We start from the raw sequence: 13,534 nt of genomic DNA, 5'->3' as shown, positions 1-13,534 counted from the left end.
TGAATAATACTGCTATGGACAACAATGTGCAAATACCTGTTTGAGTTCCTGATTTCAATTCTTTGAGGATATTTGTCCACAGATGCTCACTTTTATAGCCAGTTCAGTGCTGGAAAAGGCCACTCTCCATGGGGGAAGGTACATCTTACAACAGTTTTTCCAGCTTTTTGGACCATAACTCCTGGTGAGAATACCTTTCACTTTTGAGCCAGGAAAGAACTGACAAATGTATAACTGAAACAAAAGTTATACTATTATCCCATCAATAAGGTTCTTACCTGCAACCTTCCACAAGGCAGAGGCCATCGCCGACTGCTCCAGAACGGAGCTTCAGTGAGAGAAAGACCGTGTGTGACACCTCAGCCCCACGCAGCGCAACGGAGCAGAGGCGCTTCAGGGCATGAGGCAGGCACCTCCACTGAGTGTCCCTGCGTCAGTGTCCCCGACAGCGTGCCTCAGTCCGTGAGGTTCAAACAAAGGTTCAGGCTGGAGTGGTTGGTACCGTGATTAGACAAGTCAAAGGGGAAGCCGACTTGGCCCAGTGGTTAGGGCATCCGCCTACCATATGGGAGGTCCATGGAAATGTGGAGTGCACTGGAAATGCGGTGAGACTTACCCCAGCAGGGAGGCGAGATGAGGGACCAGAGGCCTGTGACGTGCCAGGGGCGCGCGTCTTAGCGGGGTCTGCTGGAGCTCCCGGCTGGCAGGTGTGCTGTGTCCCGACCTGGGCGCTGGGAGCACCTCCCGGGCCGGCGCAGGAAGCAGCAGGTGGCACCCCAGTCGCGCCACACAGTCCTGAGAGAGGCGTGTTGTGCCTCTTCTCTACCATTTCTCCGAGCTTGAGAGGTGGGACCCCTGCACAACGGGGGCCCCGCAGAATTCCTGCTCTCGCCAGCAGGCATTAAGTAATTTCTCAGATGAAAACGCTCCTTGTTGTAGGTTCCTTGTACATACCGTCTTATATTTCTCTGCACAACGCCAAAACACAAGACCACAATACACCCCTGATCTCAGAGAAGACCATTTTTATGGCAGCGTTTCTGGGTATCATTTATTAACTGTCAAAGGAGCAAGCACTGCATATTTCCAAGGACCAGGAGGGTGAGGACATGGGAACCCCCCAGGGCAGATAGTGTGTGATGCGCCACAATCCCGAACGTTCCTCGGGAGGTACAGGAAAGGGGAAATAGGACGCTGGCTCTCATGTCCTGGTGGGAAACGCGGCTGAGCTTTCTTAGCCAACCGCCCCTGCCCTTCTTCGTGGCCTCGGCCCCTCCTCCACTCAGTCCTCACTTCTCTACAGACCTGTTTCCCCCGAAGCCCCAGGACCGCGGGGCGCCGCGGCTGGCCGGGTGCCGCTGCCGGGGCCGGGAGCCTTGCCGTCGGCGCCCGTGCCCGTGGCCCCCCCGGCCGCCGCCCCGGGGTTCCTGCTTGGGCACAGGCCTCCTCGGGGCTGCCGGGCCAGCAGCAGCTTGCGGGCCGCGGCTCGGTACTTCTTCGAAGCGAGGTTGTAGAGGATGGGGTTGAGGGACGCGCTCAGGTAGAAGAGCTGCAGGGCGACGATGTTGAAGTACTGGGAGAAGTACATGGTGCGGGCGTCCTCGGAGTTGATGTAGACGATCCTGCCCACGTGGAAGGGCAGCCAGCACACTATGAAGGCCAGGACCACCACCACTGCAAGAGAGGACAGGGCGCCCGCGCTGGCGACGGCGGCTCCGCGCCCCGACACAGCGCGGGGCCCCGCCCGGCCACAGCCCCCCACGACGACGGGAAGGCCGGCGGCGCGGCCTCGGCGCTGCCGGGACCCCGACCCCGGTGCCGGACGCTCGGCGTCAGGGCTGGACGTCAGGGCTGCCACCGGCCCTTCTGCGGCCTCCTTCGCCGGGGCACGCTCTCTGTCCTCCGCTGAAGAGGACTGCGCACGGCTCTGCGCTTTTTGATAGGGCATGGCTCCCTTTGGCCTTCAAGGTAGTTTAACATTAAGGAAAAAGGGGAAGAAATGAGCCTAAGGTCATCCGCCCCGTCTTCTCAAGGGTGCTGTTGGGAGCTGTCCACATCCGCGGCCGCAAGAGACCAGCAGGTGGCTCTGTCCCGCCCGCCGACTACGGCGGCTCCGGACGGTCATCAGTTTCTCAGAGCCCGGGCGCCCACCCTCCAGGGACGCGCTCCCTCCAGGGTCTCCCTCCCTCCAGGGGCGCCCTCCTTTCCGCGGCGCCCTCCCTTCCCGGTCGCCCTCGCTCCAGGGGCGCCCTCGCTCCCGGGGCGCAGTCCCTCCAGGAGAGCCCTCCCTCCAGGGACGCCCTCCCTCCAGGGGAGCCCTCCCTTCCGGGGCACCCTCGCTCTAGGGGCGCCCTCCCTCGGAGCTGGGGGGGAGGTGGTTCTCCCTGGAGACGGGAAGGAGAGCCAGGTGCGAGCTGGGGGCGCGACGGGCAAGGAAAGGTCGGGCGCCCGGGGCGTCTGGCGCGGGGCTGGCGCCACTTACACAGGACGCGGACGGTCTGCCGGTGGCGCTTGTCCCGGGCCGAGGCTGCCGGGCCCCGCACCGCCCCCCGGCTGCGCGCGAGCTGGCGCCCGATGAGCCCGTAGAGGATGCTGAGGCACAGGAAGGGCAGGAAGAAGTAGGCGGTGGTGACCCAGAGCACGACGCGCAGCGCACCCAGCTGCGCGCGGCTCGGCCGGCACTCGCGGCTGAAGAGCGCGGCGGCGGCCTGCGGCCCCGGGGGCGAGGGGGCGGCGCGCGCCGTGCCGTTGGCGGCGGGGGCGGCGGGCGCGGGGTCCTGCTGCACGCCCACCAGGAAGAGGAAGGGCGCGGCCGAGAGCAGCGCGGCGGCCCAGAGCGCGGCGAGGAGCGCGCGCGCGCGGCGGCAGGTGGCCAGGCGGCGGGCGCGCAGCGGGCGGCACACGGCCAGGTAGCGCTCGACGCTGAGCGCCGTCACGTGCAGCAGCGTGGCGTAGGTGCCCGCCTCGCCCAGGTAGAGCGACAGGCGGCAGAGCAGCGGCCCGAAGACCCAGGGTCGCGAGCGCCACAGGCGGTACAGGTCGAAGGGCAGGCCGAGCAGCACGAGCAGGTCGGCCGCGGCCAGGCTGGCCAGGCAGAGGCGGGGCGCGGGGCGCGGGGCGCGGCGGCGCAGCAGCAGCCCCACGGCCGCCGCGTTGCCGCCCACGCCCACGGCGAAGAGCCCCAGGCACACGGCCGTCACCGGCGCCAGCGCGCCCAGCGGGAAGGCCGAGCAGCGGCGCTCGTCGCACGGCGGCAGCGCGGCCCACGGCGGCACCCGCGCCTCCTCGGGGCCGTGGCTGCGGTTCCAGGGGCTGCCCATGGGCGCACGTCGCCGCCCGGCGGTCTCCTCCCGGCCGCGCCCCGGGCCGCACTGCCGGGCCCCGCGGGGGGACGCGGCGGCGCGCAGTCCCCACCCCCGCCCGGGAAGCGATAGTCCAGCCCCCGCGCGGTGGGCGCCCGACTCCAGGGGCGCGCCGGGGCGCGGGCAGGCCCGTGGAGGGAGGGGGCGGGGCGGGAAGGCGGGGCCGTCGGGCACCAGCCCGTCGGGCCTGGGGCGCGGGAGGGGCGCGGGAGGGGCGCGGGAGGGGCGCGGGAGGGGCGCGGGAGGGGCGCGGGAGGGGCGCGGGAGGGGCGCGGGGGTGGCCGGCGGCTCTCGAGTGGTGGCGACCGGAGTCGAACCCAGTCCCTTCCCAGTCCTAACCGCCCTCCCGTCTTGGTGCGCGCCGCTCCCGACTGTGCACCTCGCCGACGGGGTGCGCGCTTGGGGGCCGAATGGTTTCAGCTCACGTTACTCCAGCAACGTGCAGCCGCCCGCTGGTGCACACCAGAGGGAAGGACCTTACCGGCAGCGGGTCAGGGCTCCTGTAGCGTCGCTGCCCTGGGTCCGAGTGGCGCGGGTGGCCTTCACGGAGTGCTCAGGGTGCCACCTCCCCGCACATCCTCGAGCGCCCATTCCACCCACGAGGACGGTGGGATGCCTCGAGGCCACGCGGACTCCTGATCCCGGCCTGCCCAGGCGTGGCGCGCGGCGCGCGGGGCCGTTCGCCGCCGTCGCCCGCTCCCCTGCTGCCCTCCTCCTGCTCCCGCGAAACCCCGGCTCTCTCCGGGACGCGCTCGCCCGGCCTCCCGAGGCCCCCGGCTTGGCTTCTGGGCGTGGACGCCCCCCGTCGGGCTCCCGCCCGGGGTCGCCCTCGCTGCTGAGGATTTGGGCGCCTCCCAGCGCTGGTGGCGCAGGCGGGCCCGCGCTCCCGCCCCCCTGCCGGCCGCCGCCCGGGGCTCTCCTTACCCCTCGTCCTCACCACCGGTGCCCGCCCGCGTCCGACGGCAGCCCCCCGATTCCTGAGCCGCACCCCCTTTCTAGCTTCTGTCTCTCCTCCTTCGGCTCCAGGAATCCCTCAGCCCCGGCCGAGCCCTGCGGGCCTTCTCCTCCCGGTTCCCGAGGCTCTCGTCCTCACTCCCCCTCACCCAGCTCAACCGCCTCGGCGGGCGCCACGCCTCCAGGCACCCGCGCCCCCCAGGCATAGCTACACCCCGCAGCTGATTGATTCCAAATCGCACCCCCTGCCCACGCCGCTCCAGGCCTCTGCTCCGCGCCTCCCCAGCTGCTCTCAGATTTCCTCCTCCTTGAACAGACCCCTCCTGCCACCACTCTTAGCTCGGACCCTTGCGGCCTATTTCTGTCTTTGAAAAAAGCAGTCAGAAGAGAACTTTTGCACCACATTCACCCCCTGCTCATTTTTTCAGTCCTCCAGACGCCCGAACGGGCTGAGGTCAGCTCTCCCGCTGCTCTGGCAGTCCTCTCCCTCTCTCTCCCCAGCATCACCGACGTTTTCCTCTCTTCTGGATCATTTCAGCAAAATTCCTCCAGCGCCTTCCTGTAGACCCTGTTTTCACTTCCTCCGGTCCCGCCTCCTGTAGTTGACTCGGTTTCCCCTGAGCGCTCACCTGCCGGGCAGCGAGAGAACATTCTGAATCGATCCCCAGTCCAAGGGCCCCAGGCTGCCCCATCAGCAGCCCCCTGGGAGGTGGCGCGTCTCAGGGATGAACTGCGGATCCCCTTTCAAGGTCCCCTCGCTTCCGCTTCCTTCCTAAGAGTGCTCAGGTGCGGGAGGAGAGGCCACTGGCTGCCTGTCCTCAGGGAATGGGGCTCCTCGGGGACCCTGGCCGCCCCGCTGCGCCCTTCCTGCCGGTCACCGGGCTGGCCTTGGTGGCAGCGGTCGCGGTGGCTGAACGTGGGCCCTGCCTGTGACTCCGGTGATGCCCCTGGGCGCACTTGATGCCCTGCCCTTCACTGACCCCGTGCCCCTGCCCAGCCCCTCCAGGGTTTCCATTCTGCTCACAGCCTGCTGGTCCACCCCAGCCTCTGCCAAAGGGCCCCTCTCTCCTTCCCCACCCCCCCGGCAGGCTCCCAGGTGCTCTCTCCAGCTCTCGAGCCTGGGCTCAGGACCCAGGATCGCGAGCACCAACTCTCCCCTCTGCCCCTGTGACCACCGAGACCCACCCTCCACCCAGGCGCCATCTGGGCCCTTCTCTAGTGTCTCTCTCTCCATGTGACTTGGTAAAACTGAGAGTTGCCTTCTTATTGGTTTTTCTTCTGTCCCCCTTTGTCTCCCATACCACCTGCTCCAGAAGGCAGTTTTGGGCATACTCTTTCCTTTCTGCCGGCATCAGTCCCTGGTACAAAATGAGAACTTAATAAATACTTAATGCCAGGAGTGAGCAAAGCTGCTTCTGTGGAACCAGGCACCACTATTTTCTTTATGATCGCAGCAGCAAGTGCAGTCCTCAGATCGCAGTGGTGCCCGGTAGTGCTGACTGATTACACCGGGTTCAATAGAGCACTGGCCAGCACAGATGGATGCCATGGCACCTTCTCCTCTAACGTGGTACGGGAGGTTCAAGAAGCTGCGCTCATTCTAACAGCAGTCCTTGTTTTAGGAAGAAACGGGACCAGCTATCCGGAGAAGTGACTCTATCTGCATTCTGCTTTGTCCTTCCCTGGTCATCCACCAACTTGCTGCCTTCCTGTTTCATTGGAGGACAGGAAGAGGTTCTCAGTGGACCAGGTGTGTGGCCACCTTTCTCCTTCTACGGTCCATTGTCTTGGTTTACCAGGCTGCAATAACAAACACCACACAGTGGATTGGCTTAAATAACAAGAATATATTGGCTCATGGTTTCAGAGGCTGAGTCCCAAAGTCAAGGCCCTGGCAAGGCCAGGCTTTCTCCCCAAGGTCTGTAGAGCCTCTGGGCTGTCTTGCCGTGACTCTTCGGGTTTGCTGACTTGCACGTTCACTTCCCAAGACACTTCCCTCCTTGTGTCTTCTCTTCTGGTTTCCACTGACTTCTGGTTGCAGCACTCTCTGAGTCCTCTCTTAAAGTGGATGCAGGCCCACCCTCATTCAGGTTGGCCCCCCTTAAGTAGGATCTTAGAAGATCCTGTTCACAGATGAGTCCACTAGTAATACTTAGCAGATAATACACTTTCAGACACACATGGAAACGTGGGTTAAGATTAAGAACATGCCTTTTGTTGGGCACAATTCAGTCTGCCACAGACCTCCAGAGTGGGGGGCCGCAGTGAGCTTAGGTGCGGCTTGGCATGACCCTGTGGCCCTGCAAGAAAGAGGTTGGTGTCATTTAGGGCCTGGGCCCCTGGCCAGAGGCAGTACACCTGGCTTTCGGCAGGCTGGGATGTCCTCGATAAAAATAAAGCTAACAGGGAAGTGGGTGTGGCTCAGGTGATTGGGCTCCTGTCTACCATGTGGGAGGCCCCAGGTTCAATTCCCGGGGCCTCCTGTGAAGGGGAGCTGGCCTGCTGATGGCCCCTACCACCGCGGAGATCTGACAGCAGACAGCGAGCGCAAACAACAAGCGGGGTGGGGGGAGAATAAGTAAATGAAAATTAATAAATCTTAAAAAAAAAAAAACAGGAGGGAGCAGGTGAAACTCAATGGCTGAGCGCCTGCTTCCTATGTATGAGGTCCTGGGTTCAATCTCTGGTACCTCCTAAAAAAAAAAAAGGTGACACTCTGTGGGTGAGGCACTGCTCGAGCACCTGCACGGGTTCTACCAGGTGGGTCCTCGTGGTGATTCCCTTGTATGGATGAGTCAGCCCCAGGCCATGCTGCTGGAAGGGGCAGTGCCTTCCATTTCCAGGGTCATTCTTGGTAACCCCTGCACCCTGCTGCCTTTTGCCAGAGACCGAAGTGCCCTTGGCCTTGGTTGCGGGTCTGATCCAGACGCTCCTGGAAAGTGCATTCCAGTTCATTTTCCAGAAACCAGATTTTGTGGACAAATGGAAGGGTAAAGGAAGATTACAGAGCATCATGATACATCCATGACTCGCAGTTTACCTGTTGAAAGGCAAAAACTCTGCCGGTTTCTTTACACTTTTCTCCCCAAAAGAGGAAGGTATGAGGCAGAGAATGAAAACTGAGAGCACAAGGCAATTGACATGAACTTGGAAAAAAGTTGAGCCTGCTTTTCCCACTCAGGATATTTTACCAAAAGTGGCAGCTTTCCAGCATGTTTTGAGAAATGGGAACATCTGGCAGCTCTGGGCCCACATTCCCCAAAGGTGGCAGTCCAAGTGAGTAGCGGCTGCTGCCTCTAGATGGGGACCCCTCGGCATGAGCCCCACAGTCCCCCCCACTCCACACCCAACCTCCTTCTTCATTTGCATGATCTGCTGGCTCCTTGAGACCCCTGGTGCCAGGAAATGACATTATATCTAGTAAAATGCAGAGAAGTCCAAGCTGGGCCTAGAAGGGGGACCCCTGACAGAGGGACCAAGGATCAGAGAGGACCACAGCACAGTAGGGGCTTGCCAGGGCCAATGGGCTGCATGGATTCCTATTACTCTGCCACTATTGCTGTGGCAGTTTTTCTCTTGGTCCCAGTTTCTCTCCCTTTCTGTTTTTAAAAGATTTATTTACTTATTTTATTTGTCCCCCCTCCCCCGCTGTTTGTGCTCGCTGTCTGCTCTGTGTCTGGTCATCTTCTTTTAGGAGGCACTGGGAACCAAACCTGGGACCTCCCATGTGGGAGGGAGGTGCCCAGCTGCTTGAGCCACATCCGCTCCCTGCTTGTTGTGTTTCTTGTTTTGTCTCCTCATTGCATTATCTAATTGCATCAGCTTGTTGTGTCATCTCGTTGCACCAGCTTGCCACACCAGCCTGTTGTGTCGGCTTGCTGTGTTGCTTATCTTCTTTAGGAGGCACTGGGAACTGAACTCAGTACCTCCCATGTGGGAGGCAGGCACCCAACTGCCCTGAGCCACTTCTCCCCCAGTTTCTCTTGAAAGATAAAGGTTCACTGTGACAAGGGTTCGGTGTGGGTGGAGAGGGAGCGAGAGCCTGTGAGGGAAGAGGGTACAGAGCTTGGAGAATCCCCTCCTGGAGATTCCAGGGCTCCCCTCTGGGCCCCAGGTGACTGCTTGGTCAGGAACGAGCACCTGGCTCCCCCAACACAGCAGATACCCTATGCCCTGCTTGGGCTCCATCCACCTGCCCCCTTGGCCTGCATGTGGCTCAGTGGCCTCTGATATACCCATAAGCCACAAGAATACACTTAAACTCTCTTGACTCATCACAACCAAGCTTGGAGAACTGAGCTGCCATTGCTCGAAAGGAGGTACAAACTGAAAAATGAAGAAGACAGTGAGATCCAGGTCACAATTCTCTCAGCACTTGAATAGTAAAAATCACAACATTCCCATGCAAACAAAATAAAGGAAAATTATAAACTTTTAAAAAAATGTTGCAAATGACTTGAATTGCAATATCGCCTGGGAAGACCTGCAAGTACCACCTCTAGGTAATCTGCTCCCCACTTCCCTGCCTTTTAAAACCCAATCTGGGGAAGTAGATGTGGCGCAAATGATTGGGCTTCCACCTACCATATGGGAGGACCCGGGTTTGATCCCTCAGGCTCCTCCTGGTTAAAAAAAAAAAAAAAAAAAAGCGTGCCTGCGTGATAAGCCAGTGCCCACACGGTGAGCCAGTGCCGGTGCAAGTGAGTCACACAGGAAGATGACGATGCAACAAAAGCGCGACGAAGGGGAGAGTCAAGGTGAAGCGCAGCAGAGACCAGGAATTGAGGTGGCACAATTAACAGGGAACATCTCTCCACCTCAGAGGTCGCCAGGAGCAATTCCCGGTGAATCCTAGAGGAGAAAGATGAGAAGAGAAGACAGAGAAACAGATACAGAAGATCACACAGTGAATGGACACAGCAAAAACAGCAGGGAGGGGAGGGAGGGGGGAAATAAATACATTCAACAACAACCATGACAAAACCCAGTCTGCTTGCTGTTCAGGTCCCAACAGAACCAAATCGGAGTGCCTGGAAGGCCTTGCACAAAAGCGAGAGAAACTCGACTGAGGTAACAAGGCGAGGTTGCGGGTGCCCCTCCGGCCACTGAGCTGCTCGAGGCCATTTTAGCCCTGCGGGCGCGCAGCCTGCTCTTCCGCCTCGAAGTTAGGGAGGTGCGCGCCTCCCCTCCGCTTCCGGGCCGGAAGGGCGGTTGGAGGACGCTGTCCTTGGGGCACCTCCTGGGTGGGCGTGGGGTGGGTGGGGTGTGGGTTTGCCTCAGGAGGCAGAGCCGGCTGGGGTCTTGGGCAGGTTGCGTGACGTCTCTGAGCTCCAACCCCTCACCTGTAAAAAGGGCTGCTAACGAGAGGCCTCCGCACGGGGCTGCGGCGACAAGCAGCCAGGAAGCGCGCGCACCCTGCGTCCCTCTGAGCCTCTCTTCTCAGTCACGAAAGGACGAGGCTTTCCCTGTGACTGGATTAGATGCCACCGCACCGTTCTCGGTGGTCCCTGCGGTTGTCGCTCCTTCCAGCTTTCTCTGTCAAGATCCCAGCCGTTTGCCCTTCAAAGGTGCCAAGACGCCCCCTGGCAGGAGGTTTCCCGGCGCCCCGCCGGATGGGGGCCTTGTCTCGGGAGAGCCCAGAGCCCTCCTTACCTGCGTGACTCCCCTTAGGTTTCCATTTAAATGTTTGTTGAGGTAACACGCATACAGCGCGCACTTTCCCTTTCCAGCCGCCTCTGCGTGCAGGTCAGCGGCCCTCCGCACGGCCCCGCGCTGCCCCGCCGCGCCCCGCCCGCGCCCCGCCGCTTCCCCGCGGAGCGCCGCGGCCGCCCGCACCCCGCCGCTTCCCCGCGGAGCGCCGCGCCCCGCCCGCACCCCGCCGCTTCCCCGCGGAGCGCCGCGGCCGCCCGCGCCCCTCGCTGCCCGCCCGCAGGCCCTGCAAGCGGGCCTCTGAGGGGCAGCGCTCGGCGCTTCCTGTCAGGGCACGAGAAACGTTCGTCCCGCCGCGTCTGGCGCGTTTCCCTCAGCGCCGCGTGCTCCGGGTCCCCCCGCCGTCGCCCTCCGCTCGTCCTTTCCGGGCCCGGCACGAGCGTGGGCCCCTCGGTGGGGCCTTCTCCCGCCGGGGGCCTCCTGCGTGCCTGCGGCCTTCCACCCCGCGCCCCGCGCCCTTGGGGGGCGTCGCCGAGCAGACTCCCGCTCCTCGCGTGGCTTCCTGTGGAGGCCCCTGCGGTGCCCTCGACGCCGCGGCCTCTGAGCAGAGGGGGCGCGGGGACCCTCCCTTCACCCGCCCGGGGGGCTCCTGTGGCCCGGCCTGCCCCGCGGGCGGCGCTCCTGGGGGGGGGGGTCTGAGGCCCGGCCTGCCCCGCGGGCGGCGCCCCTGGGGGGGGGGGTCTGAGGCCCGGCCTGCCCCGCGGGCGGCGCCCCTGGGGGGGGCTCCTGTGGCCCGGCCTGCCCCGCGGGCGGCGCCCCTGGGGGGGGGGGTGTGGCCCCGGCCTGCCCCGCGGGCGGCGCCCCTGGGGGGGGTCTGTGGCCCGGCCTGCCCCGCGGGCGGCGCCCCTGGGGGGGGGTCTGTGGCCCCGGCCTGCCCCGCGGGCGGCGCCCCTGAGGGGGGTCTGAGGCCCGGCCTGCCCCGCGGGCGGCGCCCCTGGGGGGGGGGGTCTGAGGCCCGGCCTGCCCCGCGGGCGGCGCCCCTGGGGGGGGGGTCTGAGGCCCGGCCTGCCCCGCGGGCGGCGCCCCTGGGGGGGGTCTGAGGCCCGGCCTGCCCCGCGGGCGGCGCCCCTGGGGGGGGGGGTCTGAGGCCCGGCCTGCCCCGCGGGCGGCGCCCCTGGGGGGGGGTCTGAGGCCCGGCCTGCCCCGCGGGCGGCGCCCCTGGGGGGGGGTCTGAGGCCCGGCCTGCCCCGCGGGCGGCGCCCCTGGGGGGGGTCTGAGGCCCGGCCTGCCCCGCGGGCGGCGCCCCCGGGGGGGGGTCTATGACCCGGCCTGCCCCGCGGGCGGCGCCCCTGGGGGGGGTTCTGAGGCCCGGCCTGCCCCGCGGGCGGCGCCCCTGCCGGGCAGGGCTGCCGAGGCCCCGCGGTTCCCGCTCGCGGGCTGGGCTTGCTCCTGTGAAGACGGCCTCAAGTCTGGGTGACGGCCCGGAGCGGCGCCCCCTGGGCGTCCCAGTGCTGCAGGGTGCAGGACCCCACGGCAGCGCCCGGCGGCGCACGCTCCCCTAGCCGCCTGCAGGGAGCCTGGGGCGCAGGAGGCGTCCTGTCTGCTGTGGCCGGTCTGGGGGCATCCCGGCAGCGGGTCTTCTTTGGCCTCCCGGCAGCCCGGGCTCCGGCCTCCAGCTTTTTTCAACAGGAACAGGGACACCAGCTGCAGCGGCTGCTCTGGGGTGAGGCCCCGCTCTTGGGTCCTTCCTCTTGCCTTCTAAGGTGGAATAACCTCAGCACTTCCCTTTGCTCTCCCAACCCAAGGAGTGGCAGCTTTTTTTTTTTTTTTTTTAAATTTAAAATAAATAAATAATAAAAAACCATGCATATCATCATACGGGGCTCTCATACCCCACCCTACCATCAATACCTTGCATTGTGAAACATTTTTAATTAATGATGAAAGAGCATCCTCAAAATACTACTACTAACCAAAGTATCTTACATTTGGTGCATTTTCCCACCAACCCATCCTATTGTTATTTGTTAAATATGTTTTTACGACAGAAGTTGTAAACTTACAAAACAATCATGCACATGTGCAGAATACCCATACAACACCCCTCTATCAACACACCACACAGGGAAGTGGAGTTGGTTCAATGAAGAGAGCGTCTGCCTACCACATGGGAGGTCCAGGGTTCAAACCCAGGGCCTCCTGACCCATGTGATGAGCTTGCACAGTGCTGATGCGTGCAAGGCTCGCCTTGCCATGCAGGGGTGTCCCCTGTGTAGGGGAGCCCCACGCTCAAGGAATGAACCCTGTAAGGAGAGCCGCCCAGTGCAAAAAAGTACAACCTGCCCAGGAGAGGCACCACACACATGGAGAGCGGATGCAGGAAGATGACAAAACAAAAGAGAGACATAGATTCCCAGTACTGCTGGCAAGAATATAAGCAGACACAGAAGAACACACAGCAAATGGACACAGCAGACAACTGGGGGGAGAGGGGTGAAGGAGGGGAAGAGGAGCGAAATAAAAAAATAAATCTTTAAGAAACAAACAAAAAACACTACACAATTGGTGGAACGTTTTTTACAGATTATGAGATAATATCATCAGACTATTATCACGTCCATAGCATACATTTGGCATATTTTTTCCATACTCCCCCATCATCAACATAGTACATCTTTGGCATAGATACATGAATATTATATTATTACTGTTAACCACAATCCATAGGTCACTCCAGCTGTATTTTTCCCATGCTTCTCCACATTCCCACCACCCTGCAAGAGTGATATACATTTGCTCTAGCTAACAAAGGACACTCTTGCATCTGTACCATCAACCACAATTCTCATCACCCTCTGGGTTTACTGTGCTATTCAGTCCCTAGATTATTCTCTAGCATTCTGTCAGCTGGCATTTACATCCTTTTCAGCCACATTCCCATTTTTAAACCAGCTGTAACTCAATAAAATGTTACCATCAACTCTATACATTTCAAGACTTTTACAGTAAAGATAATTAAAACTTCTACATATGTTAAACATCAGTAGTCCACCTTAGTCTTCCTCTTATCTCCTTTAAGAATCCACCCCTACCACCAGGTCTTGAAGATATTTTCCTACATTTTCTTCTAGAAGCTTTATGGTTCTTGCTTTTATATTCAGGTGTTTGATCCATTTTGTGTTAATTTTTGGATAAGGTGTGAGATTTGGGTCTTCTTTCTTTCTTTTGGCTAAGGATATCCAAGTTCTCCTAGCACTGTTTATATTGAATAGACAGTTCTGCCTGAGTTGTGTGGGTTAGGGAGGCTAGTAAAAAATCACTTAACCATAGATGTGAGGGTCTGTTTCTGAACCATCAATTTGGTTCCATTGCTCTATATGTCTGTCTTTATGCCAGTAACATCTTGTTTTTACCACTGAGGCTAGGTAATATGATTTAAAGTCCAGAAGTGAGAGTCCTCCAAAGCAGCTTTCGTTTGCAGTTATTTCCTGCGGTCCTGCTCTTTTTTCAGTCCTCTAATGCTTGTTAAATCAATTCCCAATATTAAATAATCCTTTAAAAACCTGGCG

The 13,534-nt window shown here is 61.1% G+C and overlaps 1 protein-coding gene and 1 long non-coding RNA gene across 2 annotated transcripts; both read right to left on the bottom strand.

The window, feature by feature from the left end:
- Positions 1-1,014: 1,014 nt before the first annotated feature.
- On the bottom strand, positions 1,015-3,320 carry MLNR (motilin receptor). The gene is made up of 2 exons (XM_058276891.1): positions 2,483-3,320; positions 1,015-1,674 (listed from the first exon to the last, which is right to left on the bottom strand). Exons 1-2 carry the CDS (start codon positions 3,318-3,320, stop codon positions 1,298-1,300), a joined length of 1,215 nt encoding a protein of 404 aa, XP_058132874.1. The 3' UTR covers positions 1,015-1,297.
- Positions 3,321-6,143: 2,823 nt separating this feature from the next.
- On the bottom strand, positions 6,144-10,086 carry LOC131273471 (uncharacterized). The gene is made up of 2 exons (XR_009180714.1): positions 9,659-10,086; positions 6,144-9,167 (listed from the first exon to the last, which is right to left on the bottom strand). It is a non-coding gene; the product is annotated as an uncharacterized lncRNA (long non-coding RNA).
- Positions 10,087-13,534: the final 3,448 nt, after the last annotated feature.

The sequence above is a fragment of the Dasypus novemcinctus genome, chromosome 15 (assembly GCF_030445035.2).
Source record: "Dasypus novemcinctus isolate mDasNov1 chromosome 15, mDasNov1.1.hap2, whole genome shotgun sequence".
NCBI lineage: Eukaryota > Metazoa > Chordata > Mammalia > Cingulata > Dasypodidae > Dasypus > Dasypus novemcinctus.
This window is presented reverse-complemented; position numbering and strand designations above follow the sequence as displayed.